Below are 21,576 nucleotides of genomic sequence, written 5' to 3'. Positions count from 1 at the left end.
TGGGTAAATTGTTGGAAGGTATTTTGAAAGACATGAACTACAGGCATTTAGAGATGCAAGAACTGATTAGGGACAGTCAGCATGGCTTTGAGAGTGGAAGATCATGTCTCTCAAATTTAATTGAGTTTTTTGAAGGGGTAACCAAGAAGGTAGATGAGAGCAAGGCAGTTGATGTTGACTACATGGACTTTAGCAAGGCTTTTGACAAGGTACAGCATGGTAGGTTGTTGCATAAAGTTAAATTTCACAAGATCCAGGGTGAGGTATCTAAATGAGTACAAAATTTGTACAGAATTTGTAAAATAATAGACATGTGCAGCTCTTTTCTCCAGTGATAGCTCTATAAAGATCCACCATCATAAGTAGTATGCCCTGAAGGAACTTCTTCAGTGAAGACCACAAAGATAAATTCTACATTGGGAATAGAGTCAACGTTCGGTTAAGAGTCAACGTTCGGTTAAGAGTCAACGTTCGGTTAAGAGTCAACGTTCGGTTAAGAGTCAACGTTCGGTTAAGAGTCAACGTTCGGTTAAGAGTCAACGTTCGGTTAAGAGTCAACGTTCGGTTAAGAGTCAACGTTCGGTTAAGAGTCAAAAGAGTTGCAACTGTTAAAGTTTGAACTGGTACGTGGAGTGTTAAATAAAGGGAGATTGTTGAAAGAATTAAAAGTTGGCTCCTGTTCTTGTTTGTCTCATTAATCTGGAATGCTTGGAGGGTGTTTACATTAATAGCCGAGTAAAAAGCTTTCAACCTCATATTCACACCAAGACTGCCTATTTTCACCTCTGTAACATCATCAAAACTTCATCTGTCTCAATTCATTTGCTGCTGAAACCATCACTACCTCCTGACTCAACTAATCCAATATACTCCTGGCTGGCTCCTACATGCTACGCTCTCGAAACTTGAGGTCAATCAAAAACTCTGCTGACCATGTCTTAATTTTCAGTATCCCATTTCATCCTGTGCTCACTGACTTACATTAGCTCCTAGTTAAGAAACGTCTTCAATTTAAAACTATCAACCTTATTTTCAAATCCCTCCATGGAATGCCTCATCCCCAACTTCTGTCATCTCCTTCAACCCTCCAAGATGGCCATACCCCTATGATTCTGGTCTCTTGGGAATGCCAAATTTTAATTGCAAGAAGGCAAAGGTTTAAAGTAATTATGAAATGAATTAAAAGGGGAATTGAAGAGAATTTATTTCACTAAGGATGTGGAGGAGGTCTGGAACTCACTGAATAAAGGATGGCAGTGGCAGAGGCAGAAACTCTTGTCACATTTAAAAAGTACTTGGATATACACAAGTTAGGAAGTGGTATTAGGCTGGATAGTTCTTTTTGGCTCACACCAGTACAATAATCTAAATGATTTCTTTTGGTGTTATTATTACTATGATTCTAAAAGAACCACGTCTTCACTGCTGCAGTGAAGAAATAATCCAGGTCATGTGCTCAAGCTTGGGTGTGGGACTTTGGATTGGTTTTGTTTGAAGAAAAGGAAGTAATATGATAGCTGTGCTCATACAATTCTATCATTACTCTATGCCTTTTCACCAGAGGTTTGACTGTGTGGCGGAAACCATATGGACGTAATCCCTATCCCATCTCTCCATGATAATTTGGTTGACATCAATAGGTGACATGGTAGCACAGTGGTTACCACTGTTGCTTCACAGCATCAGGGACCAGGTCAATTCCTGGTTTGGGTCATGGTCTGTGCAGAGTTTGCACATTCTCCCCATGTCTGCGTGGGTTTTCTCCAGGTGCTCCACATTTTGAAAGAAATGCTGGTTAAGTACATTGACCCAAACAGGTGCCATAGTGTGGCAACTAGGAGAATTTTACAGTAACTTCATTGCAGTGTTAATGTAAGCCTTACTTGTGACTAATAAATAAACTGTATTGTCAGAAAGTCATAGATTTAATATTAGCATAAACTAAGTTTTTTCCCTCCACTGGCTGTCACAGCTGTGCAAAGCCACAGATATTACCGTACAGTATGATAAGCTCATTTCTATTCCTTAAATAGTGCACAGCTCAGTCCAGTGCTGTTTTAGAAACACAGAAATGAGTAACTAATTCATTTCCCTTTTTGGAGGCAAAGTATGCAGTCTAACAGAACCCATTTCCCACTTTATCCATAACATTGAACCTGTTTCAGGAAATTGAAAAATCCAAAGCACCCTGGTTTAAAGCTGCAGACTCCCTGAAACAATCTAATGAAGTTACAACGCTCAGCAGATTTGTGTTTAAAATAACAAGGGAACTAAGATCCTTAGTGCAGTCACCAAAGGTTGACAGGAATCCAAAGAGGTTAAATTTTAAAGTAGTGATTGCACGGCGAGCAATCTTCCACGTGGAGACTAACTCAGGTTATGTATCAATTCAGGTTCACCTTTTACAACAGTTTTTTCAAAATAAGACTTGAGCCAAGTTTATATTCATTAGTAACTGCTTGAAATATGGAACTTTCAGAGTGGTCTGGCAAGTAAATATGCCAGGGGAGGCAGTGGTATTGGCACTGGACTAGTAATCCAGAGACCCTGGGTAATGCTCTAGGGACCCAGGTTTGAATCCCAACACTGCAGATGATGAAATTTGAATTCAATAAAATTCTGGAATTAAAAATCTTAATGATGACTATGAAACCATTGTCCATTGTTGTAAAAACCCATTTGGTTCACTTTTTAATGTCCTTTAGGGAAGGATATCTTACTTGGTCTGGCCCAAATGTGACTCCAATTCCACAGCAACGTGGTTGACTCTTAACCGCTCTGAGTTGGCTGCGTGAGAGACTCAGTTTAAGGGCAATTAGGGATGGGCAATATATGCTGACCCAATCAACAACACATCCCAAAAAAGCCACCAAAAAAGGGAATTTAGTTACTCATCACTGTTTCTATAACAGCACCAGTTTGAGCAATGAACTGTCTAATTAAAGGTTTTCAACGATGTCCCTCTCAAGCAACTCTCCTGCAGCTGCTTTTTTTTTGAAAACAGAGATTTATTTATGAATTACCATAGGTTTACATTATAAATGTTACAGTAAATAAACATTTGGCACCACTTCTAGTTTTATACAGAACATTTTGCATATACAAGAGCAAGTATCATAAATGGCATTTCCTCACTACTCAAATGTTGATCTGTTGACATTACATGATACTTAACTAGATTCCCATTTTTCATCTATTGTGGAACTATTAACATAATTGCTTAATATAAATTATGAATACCATGCATTTAAAATGAAATACAACTAAGCTTACCAAGGTTAATCTGCATTACAAATTTACTCAGTTCAGACCAAATATTTAAACATTTGCTATAAATGTATTAAGGAAATTTTAGCAGCTGATTATTTTCCATGCTCATATATAAATGAACAGTCAAGTAGGAGAGGGTGTCAGAAGGTCATGGGTACCACTATGACTATTTCCCAGCAAATCAGTAACATTAATGAGAAAGAAGGACAAGTTGAGAAAACGTACACTGTGCTTTTGGGAGTGGGTGGGGGGAGGAGCAGGGTAGCCATGCACTTTGAAAAAACAAACGATTCAATGTAACTGTTAACAAAAAGATTCAACATCATGTGACTCAGTCATATGTTTTTGGGACTAGTTGCTTCCACATTCATTTCAAATCCCTTACAGACTGATAACCAATGCTGTAAGTCAATGGAATCAAGGTACACAAGACTCCTTCCAGTTTCTGGAATCAGCACAACAGCCCATCTGCAAGGAGACTGGATATGGCAATGGAATTCTTTTAAGTAAAGAGGTATTTTAAATACAGACTTTTGTATAGTTTGAATTTTTGAACTACTTCCTTCCATGTTAACAAAAAAATCAAAGAAATACATTTACACATCCACTGAAAATACGAACATGAAACTGTCACGCCTGTGAAGCAAATCAAGGTGTAACTTGTGCCTTTTCACAAAATTACTGCAAAAATAACAGCAACTCTTCAAAAATCTTTTTAATATCCTCCCTACATGCTCATTCTTGCCCTGAAGATTGTTCCACGTGATTAATTTAGTTCAATGACCAGCGACAAACATTCAGCACCATTGCAAAAACCATTTCAACATGAACCTGGATAACAGGCATTATCATTGCGCTGGATCCCAATTAAACGGAACGTCAGTTTGTGTGCCCTGCCTACTGTGGTCAACGAATAGCAAGTCAAGATCCCCTGACAGACGGAATCTGAGACTAACTAAAATATCCATTATCACTCTGGCAGAAATTACCTCAACATGGACTTCACTTCAAATTGAGGATTTACTGGTCTTTATGGCCAGTAACATAATGCAGAATCCATTTAGCTACTCAGTTATTTGATGAGGTCTCACATGAACAACATGTAGTTTTCAAATTCTTGACAGCTGATTCCATAGAAACACAGATCATTACAGCACAGTACAGGCCCTTCAGCCCTCAATGTTGTGCCGAGCTATATCCAATCCCAAGATCAAGCTATCCCCTCCCTCTAATTCTGGAATGCCCCATGTGTCTATCTAATAACTGCTTGAAAGTTCCTAAAGTGTCCGACTCCACTATCACAGCAGGCACTCTATTTCACACCCCAACCACGCTCTCAGTAAAGAATCTGCCTCGGACATCCCTCCCATATCTCCCACCATGAACCTTATAGTTATGCCCCCCTAGTAACAGCTACATCCACCTGAGGAAATAAGAGTGGACATACAGGAGACTATCAATCCCTCTCATCATCTTATAAACCTCTATTAAGTCGCCTCTCATCCTCCTCTGCTCCAAAGAGAAAAGCCCCAGATCCCTCCTCAACCTTTCCTCATAAGACCTACCCTCCAAACCAGACAGCATCCTGGTAAATCTCTTCTGCACTCTCTCCAATGCTTCCATATCCTTCTGATAATGAGGTGACCAGAACTGAACACAGTATTCCAAAGTGGTCTCACCAATGTCCGGTATTATTGCTGCATAACCCCACGGCTCTTAAACTCAAATCCCCCCGTTAATAAACTCTAACACACTATACGCCTTCTTCACGGCTCTATCCACTTGAGTGGCAACCTTCAGAGATCTGTGGATATGAACCCCAAGATCTCTCTGTTCCTCCACATTCCTTGGAACCCTGCTGTTGAGTCTATAATCTGCATTCAAGTTTATCCTACCAAAATGAATCGCCTCACACTTATCAGGGTTAAACTCCATCTGCCACTTTTTAGCCCAGCTCTGCATCCTATCAATGTCAAATTCCTTCCCTGATTAATGCATTTTAGTTGAACAATGCGAGATAAGCAGCTTAAAGCTTACTAACAATCACATGAGAAGAAAGAAGATTAAGAAAACAGGGAAGTGAAACTCAAGCAATCCTGGTCTATATGTTCAATGAATAAACATGCTCAGCCATTCAGGAAACAAAACAATTTTACATTTGCTGAAAAAGTATGTGGTGTTATCCTCCACCACCAACAAATGGAGAACATAAATTTATAATAATTCAAAGACACTGGAACAAAATATGAATATAGATAAGCAAAATCTTTGTTTCTATCTCATGCCCATGGAAGCGATGAAATTGTATGGCAACATTTCTTCCAGCTTTATTTAGAACATAGAACACTACAGCACAAACAGGCCCTTCGGCCCACGAGTTGCGCCGATCACATCAACACCTATCTATAACCCCCAATCCCATAAAACCCCATATACTCATCCAGAAGTCTTTTAAAAGACCCCAGCGAGTTCGCCTCCACCACCACTGACGGCAGCCGATTCCATTCACTCACCACCCTCTGAGTGAAAAACTTACCCCTAACATCACTTCTGTACTTTCCTCCCCACACCTTAAACCTGCGTCCTCTCGTAGCGACCATTTCAACCCGGGGAAATAGCCTCTGAGAATCCACCCTATCTATTCCTCTCAACATTTTATAAACCTCTATCAGGTCGCCTCTCAACCTACGTCTCTCCAGGGAAAAGAGACCCAGTTCCCTCAACCTAACTTCATAAGGCATGCCTCCCAGTCCAGGCAACATCCTTGTAAATCTCCTCTGTACCCTTTCAATAGCTTCTACGTCTTTCCTATAGTGAGGCGACCAGAACTGCGCACAGTACTCCAAATGAGGCCTGACAAGGGTCTTATAAAGTTGCAGCATTACCTCCCGACTCCTAAACTCAATCCCTCGATTAATGAAGGCCAGTGCACCATACGCCTTCTTGACCACCTCTTCCACCTGCGAGGCCGATTTAAGAGTCCTGTGGACCCGGACCCCAAGATCCTTCTGCTCCTCAACACTACCAAGACTCCTGCCCTTGATGGTGTACTCGTTCATCCCGTTGGTTCTGCCAAAATGGACGACTACGCATTTATCCGCATTGAAGTCCATCTGCCACTTCTCCGCCCAGTCCTGCATCCTATTTATGTCCTGCTGCAACTTTTGCCATCCTTCCAGACCATCCACAACACCACCGACCTTCGTGTCATCAGCAAACTTACTTACCCATCCTTCCACTTCCTCATCCAGGTCATTTATGAAAATGACAAACAGCAAGGGTCCCAGAACAGATCCCTGGGGCACTCCACTGGTGACTGACCTCCATTCAGAAAAAGACACATCCACAACCACTCTCTGCCTTCTGCAGGCAAGCCAGTTCTTGATCCACAAGGCCAAAGGCCCTTGTTGTTACTTTTTCCCTAAATTTCCACACTACCTTCATCATCCCTTATTAGCAATGAATTGATTGCTCTCATTAACGTGATGTAAACAAAGATACAAACTAAAATCAAAATCAGCTACATCAAATGAGTTTCTCTAAGTTCTCTTGCAGTTACAGTGTGATTGGCAAAGTTTTGGTAACAAATATGGAATTGATGAATCTGCAATGAGGAATGGGGATTATAGACTGTTTCAATCAGAATATTTTTGCTAAGTGATGAATTTTGTGTTTTGATACTATTTCACTTATACCATAAATGAAGGGAAGGTTAAAGAAATTAAATTAGAAAACAGGGGAAAAGCAGGCCAATCCAAGAATGAAGAAATACAGAATAGCATGGTGCAAGAGATAATGCTGAATATAAAGGAAAAACTATACGGGGTGAAATGGTAAAACCATAATACTGTGGCCCATGGTTATCAAATAATTCCTTTACGCACAAGCAAAAAAAAATGCAAAGTGTTTCATTGTTTGCACTTGCATCTGTGCAAAATAAAGAAACAAACCAAAAGAATATGAAGACATGGCAGGGCTGGTTTAACTTCCAAAATAAATCCTATCGTGGAACAGAAACAACAAATGTAACTGAAGGTCTGGATCGGTTTTAAGAGAATATTTGAAATATTTGTACATGAAACAGAGAATTGCTACTTCCTGTAAAGTTGTTTATAATGTCAGATAATCAGGTGCCTTATTAAGAGCATCCAGAAATGCATTTATACTTTTCCCCTGTAACTACCTTTGTTCCTCAGGGAGATGCACCATTAAAACTGAGCCTGTTTTTACCTCCTCATATAACCTGAATTATAAATTGTAGATTTACGATTTGGACATTTGCAGCAACTCAGATAACAATGAGGAAATAGATTAGGAAGTTACAAACTCAAGAGTTTTGTAATACAACGAGAGATCATGTTACGTTACATCTCATCAGCACTTTCAAAGAAACTGGAGGATTTTCTTGACAGAAAATATTTAGTCTCTATCCTGTCCATTTTCCTCTCCAATTCCTCCACATCATCACTGGGAGTGACCACCCACACCTGTGCAATGATCAATCTCAGAATGCAAGAGAGGCATTTGTTGATTCATCTCTAATACTGTAAGAGAGCATTCAGTACCTAGTGGTTTGAGTATAAAGCATTGGTATATCTTGATGGCAATTTAATAAGCAGTGCTACAGAGGGTGGACACAGGTTAGGCAATTTTTCACATGGCAAGTCTGAGTTGGACGGTGCTGCAGGAAATATAAAACAGAAATAAAGGGTTTTCCATATAATGATGGGTGGGTGGGTGGGTTTGTAAAATGTATGGGAGTAAAATTATGGTTTCTGTTGCATACCCACTAGACAACGAATAGCACTTTTTTAGAGACCTGGATCAAATGACCTAAACATCGGAGTATAGCAGACATTTTGAAACTTTATATAGAATTAACTGATCTTCAGATATAAACATTATTTTAGTAGTTAATAGGAGTTTTATTTAAATGTGCTGGTTCTGGCTACAAAGGTAGCTAAAGTTATAGGTGCTAATGGTGTAAGCTCAACGTGTTATTAGTTCTTCACATCTAAGTCACCTATTTATTTTAACTCTTTGGGAAGTGACAGCATATTTAAGGACTTTGGAAAGGAAGCAAAGGTTAGTGCCCGAGCAGGGAGGACCAGTTTAGTGGGAATAGGGTCACAGGAACAGGTGGATCTTACATACAAAATGAATTTGAAAAGGAAACAAGTGGAGTTGGTTGAGAGATTAGAGAAAAGTGAGAATTCATAAATAAAACAAAGGAAACATCAAAGGAAGTTTGATTTGGAGGAAAAGAGAAGGGTACAAAAGTAGTTGAATACATTGTCTCAATCTTAGAATTATGGAACAACACATCAGCCCACTAAGTCCATGCCAGCTCATTTGAAGAAATTCCTCAGTCTTTCTCCATATCCCTGCAGTTTGTCTGCTTTCTCATCAAATTCCCCTTTGAAACTACTATTGAATCTGCTGTCTCTGTCTCATCAGGCAGTGCATTCCAAAACTTCCTGGTTTTTGTATGCCATGCCTTTATGATTAAAAAGCAGGATCTAATAGAGCTTTAATAACTGCTTTGTTAACCTATCCCACTACCACCTTCAAACATTTGTGAAGAAACATGCCCAGGTCTCATTCTCACCTTACGCATTTTCTCTAATTCTTGCTGTTTATCTTCATTTGCCAGCTGCAGCTCTTTCATTCGCTGTGCTATCTCTTCTTGTTCTGCTTGTAGTTTCTGTCTCAACTCTCGTCGTTTCTGTCGGCCTTCCTTGTGTGGAGGAAGTCTCTGGTCCTTCAGTAGGCTGATGGCTGTTTGAATAGCTATTCAAAATGCAGAGTCAAAAATGAAACAGCTCAGTTTTTGAGGTGTTAGTTATACAGTTGAAGTTACACTGTCATTGTAGTTGACCAATACTCATTCCAGACTTGTGCCATTGCCAATATGCAACATAATGGATGCAAATTAATCAGTCAATATGTCTCCACTGCTTTGAAAGCCTGGTTTCCTAGACAGCGGGACCAGAATTTATGGCTTCTTGAAGCCTGTAGGATACTGTAGTGGTTGCAAATCTGCAGACAATATAATTAATGGCACTATCAATACTCCCTGACCTTACAGGAAAACTGTTCTATTATCAACTCACCTTTACAATGCTATCATCATAATAACAAAAGATTGGATTCAGAAATGGGAAAGATGTGAAAAGAGGCAAACATGGTACGGTCCAAGATGTATTTGAAATTAGTGTGTGCATGCAGTGTGGTAAATAAGTTTGGTGAGCTGCAGTCACAAGTTTCACGATTGATACATTGGCAATAAGAGATATTTGTTTCAAAGATGGGGAACTTGATATTCCTGGTTTTAAGGAATTCAGAAAAATAGGGAGGGGGAGAAAGAGAGTTTGCAATATTGGTCAAATAAATCATAGAACTGGAGTGGGATGATGTACGAGGGGTGAAAACCAGAATTTATTTGGTTAAAATTATGAAACAATAGAGAAATGAATATACTACTGGGTGAACACTATCAACCAATGGGTAGTTGGAAGGAGATAGAGCAGCAAATTTACAAATAAATTGCATAAAATGCAAAACCTCACAGTAGTAATAGCATCAACTACAAATTAGCCATGGAAATAAAGCTGAGGACCCCAGGATGCTACATCACACCAATTTTGACACAGTAGCTAGTGTTGGGTGATCAGTGAAGCAATGTAGAGAAGAACTGAGGTTGCTGAGTTATGGTGTTTGAGGCAAGTAATGAAAATATCTTGGACAAGTCATACTATGAATGAAGAGGTGCTAGTAAAAATCTGAGACCAAAAGAACTCTGCTGACCAAGTTCAGGAAGAGACAGTTGGAATTTCTAATCATGATTAGAAAGTGTGATGGTGATGGAAAAGATCAGTGGTAGACGAGATTAAGGAAGACTAAGCACAATCTTTCTTAACAGCCTCATAAACTGGATGAATAAACCACCGACTAAGATGATACACGCCTTCAGAGCAAGATTAACATGGAGGTCCAAGCTCGCCAAAGCCCTCTTAGCACATGGTTTCTGAAAAGGAGGAGTGGTAATGGTATATTTCAAATATCCTAATATAGACTGCGATAGTAACAGTGTAAATGGCAAAATAGGTCAAAATTCCTGAAATGCATACCACAGCACTTTCTAGATCAGTGCGTTTCCAGCACAGCAAGGATGAAAGCAATGCTGGATCTAGTTCTGAGTTTAAAGTTGAAAGTTTATTTATTAACGTCACTACTAGGCTTACATAAGAACATAAGAAATAGGAGCAGGAGTAGGCCATCTAGCCCTTCGAGCCTGCCCCGCCATTCAATAAGATCATGGCTGATCTGTTGTGGCTCAGTTCCACATTCCCGCCCTCTCCCCATAACCCTTAATCCCCTCTCTTATCAAGAACCCATCAACCCGCTTCTTAAAAATATTTAGCGAGGCAGCCTCCACCACTTCAACGGGCAGAGAATTCCAGAGATTCACCACCCTTTGAGTGAAGAAGTTCCTCCTCAACTCCATTCTAAACCGCCTCCCCTTTATCTTGAGGCTGTGCCCCCTAGTCCTACTGTCTTTTTTGAGCGGGAAGAGTCTCTCCACCTCTATCCTATCCATCCCATTCATCATCTTATACGTCTCAATGAGATCTCCCCTCATTCTTCTAAACTCTAACGAGTACAAGCCTAGTTTATTCAGCCTCTCCTCATAGCTCAATCCCCTCAACTCCGGTATCAGCCTAGTAAACCTCCTCTGCACTCCCTCCAGGGCCAAAATATCCTTGCGCAGGTGCGGCGCCCAAAACTGCACACAGTACTCCAGCTGCGGCCTCACCAATGCCCTATACAGCTGCAGCAAGACCTCCCTACTTTTATATTCAATCCCCCTCGCTATGAAGGCCAGCATCCCATTCGCCTTCCTGACCACCTGCTGCACCTGCAAGCTGGGTTTTTGCGACTCATGCACAAGGACCCCGAGGTCCCTCTGCACCGTCGCCTGCTGCAGTTTTTCGCCACGTAAGTAATAGTCCTTCCTACCATTCTTCCTACCAAAGTGGACCACCTCACACTTGCCAACATTAAATTCCATTTGCCATTTCCTGGCCCATTCGCCCAGCCTATCTAGATCCTTCTGCAGACTCTCCACACCCTCCGCACAATTTGCCTTTCCCCCAATCTTGGTGTCATCAGCAAATTTCGACACCCTGCACTCGGTTCCCTCCTCCAGATCATCTATATAAATGGTAAATAGCTGAGGCCCCAGCACCGACCCCTGGGGCACCCCACTAGTCACCAACCGCCAATCCGAATAACATTAACACTGCAATGAAGTTACTGTGAAAATCCCCTGGTCGCCACACTCTGGCGCCTGTCCAGGTACACCAAGGGAGAATTTAGCATTGTCTATGCACCTAACCAGCATATCTTTCACTTGGAAATTCACACAGACATGGGAGAACGTGCAGATTCCGCACAGACAGTGACCCAAGCTGGGAATCGAACACCAGTCTCTGGTGCTGTGAGGCAGGAGTGTGAAACCAGGAGTGAAGTGGGGCAAACAAAGTATATTTCAGTGGGATAGCAGTTGGGGTGCACTGATAATATCATCAGGAATGAAAGAGTTTCAGACAGGTCAAAAATAAAACAGTCAAAAATAAAAAGTGTGTGTGTGCGCGTGTGACATCTCAAACCGTCTCACATTGATTGGCTTTCTGTCTCTGAATCCAATCTTCTGTTTATATGTTGATAACATTGTAAAGACAAAAGAGCTCCCTAGATGATGAAAGATATAGAGACTGAAGTGAACTAGAAAAAAAAAGACTTATGACAAATGTAAGCAAGATTCAAAAAGCAGTAAATAACTAAGTTGAATATAGTACAGAGGAGATCCAAAAAAGAGAAAATACGTGGCGCAAAGAGTATGGGAATAGATTCATGGTTTCCATAAAAGGGAACCAAAAAATCTTTATGAACAGATAAATAGTGAAAGGGTAGTCAAAGAAATGGGGGTGGGAGGACAATTAGGGACCAAAAAGAGTGCTTCTTATGCAGGCAGGAGAAAAGTATGCTATTAGAGGACCAATAAAAATAGACACAGTCAGCCTAATGTTGGTGGAGGAGAAATCTTTAGACATAACAATCTGGAACAAAAATCATCCTCATTTTAAGAATTGTGAAAATCAGCATGGATTTGTTAACGGTAAATTGTGTTCAATTAACTTGAAAGATCTCTTGATAAATTAACAGAAAGGATTGAAGCTACTGTGATTGATGTAATGTGCATAGATACTCAAAATGTACCTGACAAAGTCCCACATAATAGGGTTCCAATCAAAGTTAAAACCTGCTTGATTAAAGGGACAATAGCAGGATGCACATTAAATTGGCTGTGGGCTAGAAAGCAGAGTGTAGTGGTGAACAGGTGTTTTTCAGAAAGAATGGCGTTAAACAGTGGAATTCCCCAGAGTCATATAACAGTCAGTCCTCTGATATATAAGAACATAAGAAATAGGAGCAGGAGTAGGCCATCTGGCCCTTCGAGCCTGCCCCGCCATTCAATAAGATCATGGCTGATCTGTCGTGGCTCAGTTCCACATTCCCGCCCTCTCGCCATAACCCTTAATCCCCTCGCTTATCAAAAACCCATCAACCCGCGTCTTAAAAATATTTAGCGAGGTAGCCTCCACCACTTCAACGGGCAGAGAATTCCAGAGATTCACCACCCTTTGAGTGAAGAAGTTCTTCCTCAACTCCGTTCTAAACCGTCCCCCCCCCTTTATTTTGAGGCTGTGCCCCCTAGTCCTACCGTCCTTTCTGAGCAGGAAGAGTCTCTCCACCTCTATCCTATCCATCCCATTCATCATCTTATACGTCTCAATGAGATCTCCCCTCATTCTTCTAAACTCTAACGAGTACAAGCCTAGTTTATTCAGCCTCTCCTCATAGCTCAACCCCCTCAACTCCGGCATCAGCCTAGTAAACCTCCTCTGCACTCCCTCCAAGGCCAAAATATCCTTGCGTAAGTACGGCGACCAAAACTGCACACAGTACTCCAGCTGCGGCCTCACCACTGCCCTATATAGCCGCAGCAAGACCTCCCTACTTTTATATTCAATCCCCCTCGCAATGAAGGCCAGCATCCCATTCGCCTTCCTGACCACCTGCTGCACCTGCAAGCTGGGTTTTTGCGACTCATGCACAAGGACCCCGAGGTCCCTCTGCACTGTCGCCTGCTGCAGTTTTTCTCCACGTAAGTAATAATCCTTCCTACCATTATTCCTACCAAAGTGGACCACCTCGCACTTGCCAACATTAAATTCCATTTGCCATTTCCTGGCCCATTCGCCCAGCCTATCTAGATCCTTCTGCAGACTCTCCACACCCTCCGCGCAATTTGCCTTTCCACCAATCTTGGTGTCATCAGCAAATTTCGACACCATACACTCGGTTCCCTCCTCCAGATCATCTATATAAAAATGGTAAATAGCTGAGGCCCCAGCACCGACCCCTGAGGCACTCCACTAGTCACCAACCGCCAATCTGAATAGCACCCATTGACCCCCACTCTCTGCCTCCTATTTGACAACCAGTCCTTTATCCACGCTAACACCCTACCCCCAACTCCATGTCCCCTGACCTTCTGCAATAACTTCTGTGAGGTACCTGTCAAACGCCTTCTGAAAATCAAGAAAGACCACATCCACCAGCTCTCCTCTATCCACCACCCTAGACACATCCTCATAGAACTCCAATAAATTTGTCAGACACGACTTCCCCTTGACGAAACCGTGCTGCGTCTGCTCTATCAAGCAATTCCCCTCAAGATGCCTCGCTATTTCCTCCTTGATGACGGATTCTAACATTTTACCTACAACAGACGTTAAACTAACCGGCCTATAATTCCCCGCCTTTTGCCTGGCACCCTTCTTAAACAACGGCGTAACATTAGCCGCTTTCCAATCTTCCGGCACTTCCCCGGAATCCAGCGACGTCTGGAAAATAACCACCAAGGCATCCACTGTCACCTCCGCCATTTCTTTCAGAACCCTCGGATGCATTCCATCCGGTCCTGGGGACTTGTCCACAATCAGCCCCTCCAGTCTGTCGAGCACCACCTCTCTAGTAACAGTAATGTCATCGAGACCCTCCAGTCCTACCACCTTTCCATCGCTAACACCCGGCAAGATTTGGATACCCAAGGCATAATTTCAATGTTTGTAGATGACACAAAACTTAGAAATGTAGTAAACAATGAGTACTGTCACAGACAGAATGTACGTCAGAGGTTTACAGCATGGAAACAGACCCATCAGCCCAACTTGTCCATGCTGCCCTTTTTTTTTTAAAACCCCTAACCTAATCCCAATTGCCTGCATTTGGGCCATATCCCTCAATACCCATCTTAACCATGTTACAGTCTAAATGCTTTTAGAAAGACCAAATTATACCTGCCTCTACCACTACCTCTGGCAGCTTGTTCCAGACATTCACCACACTGTGAAAATTGCCCCTCTGGACACTTTAGTATCTCTCCTCTCTTACCTTTAACCTATGCCCTCTAGTTCTAGACTCCTCTACCTTTGGGAAAATATACTGACTATCTAGCTGATCTGTACCCTGCAGTATTTTATTGACCTCTATAAGATCAGCCTTCAGCCTAATACACTCCAGAGAAAAAGATCCTAATCTATCCAGCCTCTCCTTATAACTCAAACTATCAAGTCCCAGTAGCATCCTAATAAATCTTTTCTGCACTCTTTCTAGTTTAATAATAACCTTTCTATAATAGGGTGACCAGAACTGTACATAATACTTCAAGTGTGGCCTTACCAATGTCTTGTACAACTTTACAAGACATCGCAACTTCTGTATTCGATGTTCTGACCGATGAAATCAAGCATGCTGAATGCCTTCTTCACCACTCACTCCGCCTACGACCCCACTTTCAAGGAGCTATGAACATGTACCCTGAGATCTCTTTGTTCTATAACTCTCCCCAGTGCCCTACCATCAACTAATTAAGTCCTGCCCTGGTTCAATCTACCAAAATGCATCAACCCACATTTATCTAATTTAAATTCCATCTGCCATTTGTCAGCCCATTGGCCCAATTGGTCAAGATCCTGTTGCAATTGGAGGTAACTTTCTTCACTGTCCACTATGTCATCACTCTTAGTGTCATCTGCAAACTTACGAACCATGCCTCCTATATTCTCATCCAAATCATTTATATAAATGACAAATAACAGTGGACCCAACACTGATCCCCGAGGCACATCACTAGCCACAGGCCTCCAGTTTGAAAAACAATTCTCTACAATCACCCTCTGGCTTCTGTCAAGAAGCCAATTTTGTATCCATTTAGATACCTCACCCTGGGTTTAACCTTATGCAACAACCTACCATGAGGTACCTTGTCCAAGGAATTGCTAAAGTCCATGTAGATAATATCAACTGCACTGCACTCATCTATCTTCTTGGTTACCCCTTCAAAAAAGTCAAATTTGTGACACATGATTTTCCACTCACAAAGCCGTGCTGTCCCTAATCAGTCTTTGTCTTTCTAAATGCCTGTAGATCCTGTCTCTCAAAATACTTTCCAACAACTTAACCAGCATAGATTGAGGCTCACTCGCCTGTAGTTCCCAGGCTTTTCCCTACAGTCGTTTTTAAACACAGGCACAATATTTGCCACTCTCCAATCTGCAGGCACCTCATCCATGACTATCAATGATTTAAATATCTCTGCCAGGGGACCCGCAATTTCCTCCTTAGCCCCCACAATGTCCTGGGATACAGGGATTTATCTATCTTGATGCACTTTAAGACTTCCAGCACCACCTCCTCTGTATTATGTACACTCCTCAAGTCATCACTATTTATTTCCCCAAGTTCCCTAACATCCATGCTTTTCTCAACAGTAAATACTGATGAGAAATATTTTTAGGATCTCACCCATCTGCACAGAGATGAACTTGTTGATCCTTAAGAGGTCCTACTCTCTCCCTTGTTACTCTTTCGCCTTTTATGTATTTGTAGAAGCTCTTTGGATTCTCCTTTACCTTATCTGCCAAAACAATCTCATGTCCCTTTTGTGCCCTCCTGATTTCTCTCTTAACTCTACTCCTACACACTCCTATACTCTTCAAGGCATTCACTTGATCCCAGCTGCCTATGCATGTCACGTGCTTCTTTCTTCTTCTTGACTAGGGCCTCAACATCCCGAAAAGTAGGGTTCCCTACTTCTGCCAGCCTTGCCCTTCGCTCAGAGGAAAGTTGGGAAAGTTAAAATCTCCTACTATTACCACCCTATTTTTCTTGAAGCTACCTGTAATCTCCTTATATATTTGCTCCTCAATTTCCCACCAGCTTTTTGGGGGCCTAAGGTACAAGCCTATCAAAGTGATCTCCCTCTTATTTCTCAGTTCTACCCATATAGACTCAGTGGCCGAATTCTCGGATATATCCCCTCTCAGTACAGCCGTGATGTTTTCTCTAATCAAAAGTGCAACTCCCTCTCCTCTCTTACTTCCTGTTCTATCTTTCCTATAGCATCTGTACCCTGGAACACTGAGCTGCCAGTCCTGTCCCTCCCTTAGCCATGTTTCAGTAATTGCTATAATACCCCAGTCCCACGTACCCATCCGTGCCCTGAGTTTACTTGCGTTGCCCATCAGGGCTCTTGCATTGAAATAAATGCAGTTTAATCTGGACTTCCCTTCCTCTCTGTCTTGCTTTTGCCTGATCTGTCTGGTACCAGGATTACTGACACTGCCTTTATGACTTAATGTGCTCTCAACTTCTGTGCTGTCCTCAAACTTCTCTTCTGTCTCCCTACTGCTTTAGGTCCCATCTCCCCTGCCAAACTAGTTTAATCCGTCCCGAGTGGCAGATCTCCCCACCAGGATGTTTGTCCCCTTTCAGTTCAGTTGTAACCCATCCCTCTTGAATAGGTCACCCCTTCCCAGAAAAGATACCAATGATCCAAAAATCTAAATCCCTGCTCCCTGCACCAGCTCTCAAGTCTCACATTCATCTGCTTAATCTTCCTATTCCTACACTCACTAGCACCTGGTACCGGTAGTAGCCCTGAAATTATTACCTTCAAGGTCCAGCACTTTAGTCTTCTGCCAAACTCTCTATATTCATACTTCTGAACCTCATCCCTTTTTCTACTCATGTCATTGGTGCTAATATGTACAACGACCTCTGGCTGCTCACCCTCCCCCTTAAGAATGTCCCTTAATGCCCATAATTAGCATGTTTTGTATGAAAGTGGTGCATCTTTTCTCACCCTTAAGGTGTATGTCCCAATTAAGTTTGCAGCAAGCTTTTGAAAGTTTAAAAATAAATGAGGCTATTTATTCTTGCGCACTTACCCAAATTAAACATGTCACGCACAGTCATATACACAAACATCAGCTACAGATAAGCTAGTGTAATTATAGTCATCTCAGTCTGCGGTTTATGAACTTTGGTCGCCCACATGGCAGGCATGTAGTTTTTTTGGGTAGTTTTGATGCTTTAAAGTTGAAGCAAAGGTCTCATAAAGCAAAGAGTTCTCATTAGACTGCAAGATTTCTTATAGTCAAATTTCTAGGAAACTGGTTCTTGGGAACTTTAACTGGGACATGTTACGTGCTTACGGCCATCCTATGTCTTGCAGTTTCTCCAACCCCTCAGAATTCCTTTGCCTGAAACTGAAGTCTAGCCTCTACTAGTACAGATGAATTTTGGCCAAGGTAAGCTAATCTGTTATAGATTCTAAACCTTCTACCAGCTCCGATTTCAGAATGAAGTCAAGATGCTCAGCCAGGATCTTTAGTACCTTGGGTTTGTGTTTTATCTGTTCATTTATGGCTTTCAGCTGCCTTGTGTTAACGAGCTAATTTTGGCCATTATTCTGTTGCATAATTTTATGTTGAAATCAGCCATTTTATTTTCTATTGTTAATAGTCACAAAGCTAACTGTTGTAATCTCTTCTGTTTCAAAAATTTTGGCTATGTTACTTTACCCATCTCCTTCCTTCAAAGTTAGTTTTGGTTTTTTGCTCCAAGGAGTTTATACCCTGAATTGAAGTCTCCAATTCTGTCAAAGACAGACTATGTGTTCCTTTCCCTTCTGTAATCAGTATGTTTGTATGAAGGAGGTGTGTTTTTCTTACCCTTGCAGGGTACGCTGCAATTAAATAATTCAGCAGCTAGCTTTTAGGAATGTTATTTTTAAGAGGCTATTTTTTTTCTCTCTCACTTCCCTGAATTAGGCACAATGACATACACAATCATTCGCACAGATAAGGATCAAACTACAGATAACTCTTACAGATTAGAGATATCCCAGTCTGTGGGTTACAAACTTTAGCCCCTCGCAAGGCAGGCTGATTTGATTTCTTGGACGATTTTGGTGCTTTAAAGTTGAGGTGAAGGTCTTGTAAAACAAAGGATTCTCAATAAGCTGTGAGAATTTGCACAGACGTAATCTCTACCCACCCTGGTGATGTAGTCGTTAACTTCTGGAAAGGGTGTGAACCTGATTTTGATAAATCTTAATAAATTAACATATATTTAACAGCCTTGATGCCATAATGTTCACCCATGCCTTATCCTCCAACCCACCCATTGTGACATCACACCAGCGCAAATCACTACTTGTTTTCAAAAACCAAAATGATGACCATGACGACCACGCCAGGGACACACAGTAAAGGTATAGTGCTGCATGACATGGCTGCACCCTGGCACTGCCAGCCAGGTGCCTATGTATGGATGGGCCCAGTACATGTGAACAGGGGTGAAGTAGAGCCCAGACCTTAGAAAGGTGGGTTTCCACAATGTTAGGGGCTCAGAATGGGCCAAAGCCTGTGAAGGGAGTGGAAACAGTGCCACCGATAGGGAGCGGCTGCACTGATGCATGTGAGGAGGGGTGAGCAATGCCTGTTGGGTGGGAATTGCCCCGATGTTTGTGTGGTTCTGGTGGGGGTCCTGACGTCTGTTGGGACAGAGAGAACTTAAATTTAACTTTGAGATAGGGGTATCCTTTAGAAATGACATCCTTGATCTCAGAATCCCAGTGTTGCCAACATGTTTAGGCCCTGCCCTACCAGCTGGATGTGTGATCTTTACCAACATTTTGAAATTGCACAGAGTGCTGTTGAATAATGTGAGAAAAGGTGTATGTGAAGCCAGCAAGTTTCATACAACTTTTGTTGCCTGGTCTAGTACTCCTGAATTTTGGGAAAATTCCACGCAGCATCTTTGTTTCACTATACCTTGGTTTCATTCTGAATGGGTGACTCTTTTTGATTCATTTCAGGAAAGACCATTTTTTTAAAAAATCATTCACAGGACATGGGTGTCGCTGGCTGGCCAGCATTTATTGCCCATCCTGAGCTGCTGTTGGAGGGCACTTGAGAATCAACCACATTGCTGTGTCTCTGGAGTCACATGTAGGCCAGATCAAGTAAGCATAGCAGATTTCCTTCCCTAAATGACATTAGTGTATCAGATGGGTTTTTCTGACAATTGACAATGGTTTCACAGTTATCAGCAGATTCTTAATTCCAGGCATTTTTTATTGAATTCAAATTCCACCATCTGCTGTCGTGGGATTTGAATCCAGGTCCCCAGAATGTTAGCTGAGTTTCTGGATTAATAGTCTAGCCATAATACTACTAGGCCATTGCCTCCCCCATTAAATCACATCGGTCTGGAAGTCTTCTTGTCCATCCTTAAGCAGAGTCATATATTGAATCCCTACTTGACTGTGAATGTCAATTTTTAATTAAGTATTCGCTTGAGACATGATACTGCCTTGAGTTCAAATGCCAAAGGTCACATGATTTTCAGCCACCATTTTAATTACCTGTTTGTATCCAGTATTGGCTGAAAGTTTATATGCACCAGGGCATGACAGTAAGATAGTAACAGACTTCTCAACGACAAACAGGCTGGTAAAATGGACAGACTTATTTGTGCTACGTTTTGGTATGAAAAATGAGGAGAGACAATTAGAAACTCAATGGTACAATCTCAAAGGAGGTGAAGACACAAAGACCTCAGGCTGAATGTGCACAGATCTCCGATGTTGGTAGGAGCAATAGGAAAGGCTGGGGAAAAAGGTGCTTGGTTTTATTAATAGAGAAATAGAGTGCCAGAACGAAGTTATGGTGAACCTTGATACAGCACTGACTACACCTCAACTTGGAGTATCATGGTTAATTCCAGACATCACATTTTAGGAAGGATACCAAGACATTAGACAGGGTGCGGCAGAGATTAACTGGAATGGTATCAGTGATGGGGAACTCTAATTATGAGGAGGTATTGGAGAATTATAGCAGAGAAAGTTAAGGCAACATTTGATAGGGGCTCATGAGAGTATTGATGGAGTTGATAAGAACAAAGTTTTTCCAGTGGCAGAAAGCTCAGTAATTAGAGATTACAGATTTAAGGTGGCTGGCAAAATAAGTAGAGGTGACATAAAGCAGTTTTCTTATGCACTCAAACTTAGGATCTGGAACGCATTGTCTGAAGAGTGGTGGAAGTACATTAAATATTAATATTAATGTAAATACTTGAAGGGAAACTTTTTTTATTTATTAATGTCACAAGTAGGTTTACATTCACTCCGCAATGAAGTCACTGTGAAAATCCCTGAATTGCCACATTCTAGTGTCTTTCCGAGCACACTGAAGGAGAATTTAGCACAGCCAATGCACCTAACCAGACTGTGGGAGGAAACCAGAGCACCCAGAGGAAACTCACACAACATGGGGAAAATGTACAGACTCAGCACAGACAGTGACCTAAGCCAGGAATTGAACCTTGGTCTCTGGTTCTGAGAGACAGCAGGGCTAACCACTGTGCCACCAAATTACAGGATTATGGGGAAACAGCATAGAACATTACAGCACAGTACAGGCCCTTCGGCCCTCAATGTCACGCCTACCAGTGGAACCAATCTAATGACCCTCTAACCTAAACTATTCCAATGCTATCCATATGCCTATCCACTGACCATTTGAATGCCCTTAAAGTTGGCGAGTCCAAAACTGCTGCAGGCAGGGCATTCCACACCCTTACTACCCTCTGAGTAAAGAGCCTACCTCTGACATCCATCCTATAATTACCACCCCTTAATTTAAAGTTATGTCCCCTCATGTTAACCATCACCATCCGAGGAAAAAGGCTCTCACTGTCCACCCTATCTAGTCCTCTGATCATCTTGTATGCCTCAATTACGTCACCTCTTAACCTGCTTCTCTCTAACGAAAACAACCTCAAGTCCCTCAGCGTTTCCTTACAAGACCTTCCCACCATACCAGG

The 21,576-nt window shown here is 41.8% G+C and overlaps 1 protein-coding gene across 1 annotated transcript in view; it reads right to left on the bottom strand.

Moving 5' to 3' along the window:
• The window catches only part of swap70b (switching B cell complex subunit SWAP70b), a 145,262-nt gene that overhangs the window by 24,133 nt on the left and 99,553 nt on the right, over window positions 1-21,576 (bottom strand). Inside the window, exon 7 of the mRNA XM_080190225.1 lies at window positions 8,879-9,060. Coding sequence (XP_080046351.1) covers window positions 8,879-9,060 — 182 coding nt within the window. The remainder of the gene's footprint in view (window positions 1-8,878; window positions 9,061-21,576) is intronic.

This window comes from Carcharhinus amblyrhynchos, chromosome 6 (assembly GCF_965287045.1).
Source record: "Carcharhinus amblyrhynchos chromosome 6, sCarAmb.v2.hapA, whole genome shotgun sequence".
Taxonomy (NCBI): Eukaryota; Metazoa; Chordata; class Chondrichthyes; order Carcharhiniformes; family Carcharhinidae; genus Carcharhinus; species Carcharhinus amblyrhynchos.
The sequence above is the reverse complement of the archived record's forward strand: the minus strand, read 5'-3'. Positions and strand labels throughout refer to the sequence as shown.